This window comes from Papaver somniferum, chromosome 6 (assembly GCF_003573695.1).
Source record: "Papaver somniferum cultivar HN1 chromosome 6, ASM357369v1, whole genome shotgun sequence".
Taxonomy (NCBI): domain Eukaryota; kingdom Viridiplantae; phylum Streptophyta; class Magnoliopsida; order Ranunculales; family Papaveraceae; genus Papaver; species Papaver somniferum.
The window spans coordinates 157,687,902-157,691,268 of record NC_039363.1 but is presented as its reverse complement, the minus strand read 5'-3'; the positions used below and the strand labels follow the sequence as shown (position 1 = coordinate 157,691,268).

Below are 3,367 nucleotides of genomic sequence, written 5' to 3'. Positions count from 1 at the left end.
TCTTGCTGCAACTCTTGATGAAATGTCTGACAACTATGAGTCTAATGAAGACGAGAAATCAAGTGTTGCACTTCTTGGTGAAAATATTGATTTTGATAATTGTAGCAATACATACATCAATCTTGATATTCTTTCAGAAGATAATCCAACTAATCTGGAAGATAAAGTTGACCCTTTCTTTGGAAACTATGTTTGTAATGTTTCAGGTTCCACTATGTGCCTAGCTGCATGCACATCTCAAAAGCCTGACTTTTATCCTAGCTTGACGTGTTCTTATTGTTCTCTAAAGGGTCATGAACTTTCAATGTGTTACAAATATAAACACCAACGAAGGCACGCCAACAAACTTCAACGAAGAGCAAATCATTTAGCAAGGAAGCTTAAACTTGCTCAGAAGACCGCTGAGGTATGTAGGATTTTATCTTCGTCTAAGAAGTTAGTTTCCAAGGATAAACCAAGACCATTAGAGAAGAAAGTATGGTCGAGTCGTTTTGATAGACAGAGAACTGTAGATTTCTCACAAGAGGGAAATGGTGGAAAAATTGTTATTCACCACAATACAACTTGATTGTGTTGTTTTTGAAATCTTATCTCATGTGCCTGATCAAAAGAGATAATGATTTTGTAGCTCTCAGGCTTTAGGAAAAGTTTTTTTTCTTAAGTTTTAGGAATTCCCGTCTATCAATAAAGGAGGGTTATTATCGACAATTCCACTCTTCATAGGGTCGTGAGTTGGTCGTGTACGAACCTGTTTAAAGGTTTCGAAATCCTACATTCCTTTTTCCTTGTCTATAACCTATTTTTATCTCAAGACTACTTGTTGAGAAAATTGTGATTTCCTCTCACAAACCCATACGTTTATGGATACTCCAAGCATGATGTCTTCTGATGGAAAAAATGCTAATATGATTGTTAAGCCATCAACCATGAAGGAAAAAGAAAAAATCTCCATTATCCCCAACATTGAAGAGGAAAAGAAGGAATGTGAGGAAGCCAAGAGATGTTCCTTCAAATTCTCAGAAGTTTTCTGATGTTCTTGAAGTGTTAAAGGAGATGCGAAAGGAGATTCAACAAATAAAGGCTTTTGTGTACAAGAATCATGAGATTCAGAAGGCTCTGCTTCGACAACATCAGCCAAGAAGGTTTATTGATATAAACTCCTACCTTAATGAACCTTATGTTCCAATGGTTGTTGACGACAAGGAGTTCGGGAACGATAAAGAATTCTTCAAAGGTCTTATTGCCAAGTAAATCTTGTATTTTTCTTGTTTTTAATTAGAAGAATAACTAAAGATTGAAATAGCCATTATTGTGATTACTCATAGCTGTGTCCAACATTTTCATCTTCATGTTGTTTTTAGGTTTATTTGTTTAAATCCTAAAATTGTTTGGAAGATGATTTTTGCAGTATTAATCTTTATGGTTTTATATATTGCAATATTGTTATGGGATATGTGTGTTTACGTCCGTGAACTTGATTTTCCCATACTTTTTCAAAAGTAAAGTCGTTCATGATTTGATATTCATGTATTGATAAAACAATGAAGGGCTTTTTAATAAAGTAACCACCTTTTTGAACCATATTTAAGAAACTGGCCGTTTTTTTGAATCTTTATATAAACTGGCCGATATTGACATTTTCCATCCCGTTTTTTTCAAAAAACGGATTTAGGTAGTTAACTGGCTACGTGGCAGTTAACCTGCTAGGTAAAAGACGACTTAACCCTCGTCTGAGTTCGTAACCAAACCAGTATCGAGTCAACCTGCTTTTGACTGACAGCAACCACTGCTACTAGCCTGAGAATGTTTGGACATGGGCACATCCATGAAACTCAGCTTTCTTGATGCACCTTCAACTGATTTATCCACACTATTTAGCCTTGGGGATCTTCTAGGGGTGGTTCCCTTACTAACTGTCTTCTTCTTTGGTGTAGTCTTTGGAGTCCCAAACACTGTGTCTTTCATCCCCATCCACAAACATATACATCCATCCTCATTTACAAAAGAATCCTCCCAAAAATTATCAAAATCATCATTGTTTAACAATGGCAGTGGCAGACATTCTTCCTTAAACCAATATAAATTAAACTTCTCTTTAACATCCATAGACAAACCCTTATACACCATATACTTAAGTGTCATCAACTCTGTTTCATCTCTATGGCAATCAGGAAATACCAAAGTCTCATTCTTTGGCTCCGCATATACACTGATATTCCTAAATTTGAACTGACTGCAACACAAATGAAACAAAATCAGATATAAACCTATGAAAACCAAATGAAAACCTAATTAAGCAATATTACACCCAATCACGAAAATTAAACCCCAATTAAACAATAAAAATTTGGTTTCAAATAAACCCTAATTACAAAGGAAAAAAAACAGAAACCCTAAAAATCAATCGATCAATTAAATCAATTAACTATGAATACAATGATTTTCATCATATATTAAGTCACGGGTTTCGTTAATCTTACCTTGATTCAGACTGTTTCAATCCCGGTTTGTACCTCATCTTCACTGTATCACCACTATCTTTGAATCCCTAAATATGTAGAACTTTTCTTCCAAATACACTCTGGTCTTTCACTAACATCTATGTCTTCAGCAAAAACAACTTCAATAACATCAGGACTCTTTTTCTTTTCAAACAGCTTCAATACCTAACCCTAGGAGAAGAGAACGAGGGAGGAAGAGAACGAGGGGGAAAGAGAAAGTGTGGTGCGAGATTACACCACACGCGTCTTTAAATGGGCAAGGGCACAGTCGTAAATTCTCCTACCGAGTTTGACTTATTCAACGCAGCTGACCGATCTGGTGGGCCCGGGTGTCAACTCTAACAGAAAGGCCAGTTTCTAAAAGAATTTAAAAGCTTGGCCGGTTTATTAATTATATGGTTTGAAGCAGGACACTTTATTAATTTTTGATGGAAGATAGGTTAAAAGCAGGACACTTGACTTTTGACAAATACAAAAGTTAAGCCTATTATGTCAATTTTTGATGGAAGATAGGTTAAAATCTTTTGTGTTCAAGGATTATGTCTATTGAATGTCATTGTGCAAATGGTGAGGGAAAATAAAATGAGTCCTTGAGTATTCCACGGTATAAGGTCGATCTCCGATCCACAAAAGATGAAATTGAGTTGCAAATAAGAGTAGAATGAAGCTTAACTGGTGCTGGTGCTAACTTTAGTATCAACTCAAACTCAGAAATCTGTGAAAGAGGTAAACTTGGATTTTTATTTAATTGTGTGAATTTGATTGTGAAATCAAGAGTTTTGAGATGGGTTTTGGTGATCTGATGAATTAGGGTGTTGTTCAGTGCTTAAATTAGAGAAGTCCTGAATTACATGGAATTGGTATTG

General features: G+C 35.5%; 1 protein-coding gene across 1 annotated transcript; it reads right to left on the bottom strand.

Annotated features, from left to right (window-relative positions):
* Window positions 1–1,758: 1,758 nt before the first annotated feature.
* LOC113291708 lies at window positions 1,759–2,901 on the bottom strand. Its single transcript, XM_026541207.1, has 2 exons — window positions 2,481–2,901; window positions 1,759–2,233 (listed from the first exon to the last, which is right to left on the bottom strand). Exons 1-2 carry the CDS (start codon window positions 2,516–2,518, stop codon window positions 1,759–1,761), a joined length of 513 nt encoding a protein of 170 aa, XP_026396992.1. The 5' UTR covers window positions 2,519–2,901.
* Between the last annotated feature and the right edge of the window lie 466 nt (window positions 2,902–3,367).

Bases quoted from the DNA above. Each gene is read 5' to 3' on its own strand.
- LOC113291708 (XM_026541207.1), bottom strand. From the start codon at position 2,518: ATGAGGTACAAACCGGGATTGAAACAGTCTGAATCAAG. The intron at 2,234-2,480 runs GTAAGATTAACG...TTTGTGTTGCAG, and splicing joins TTGAAACAGTCTGAATCAAG to TCAGTTCAAATTTAGGAATA.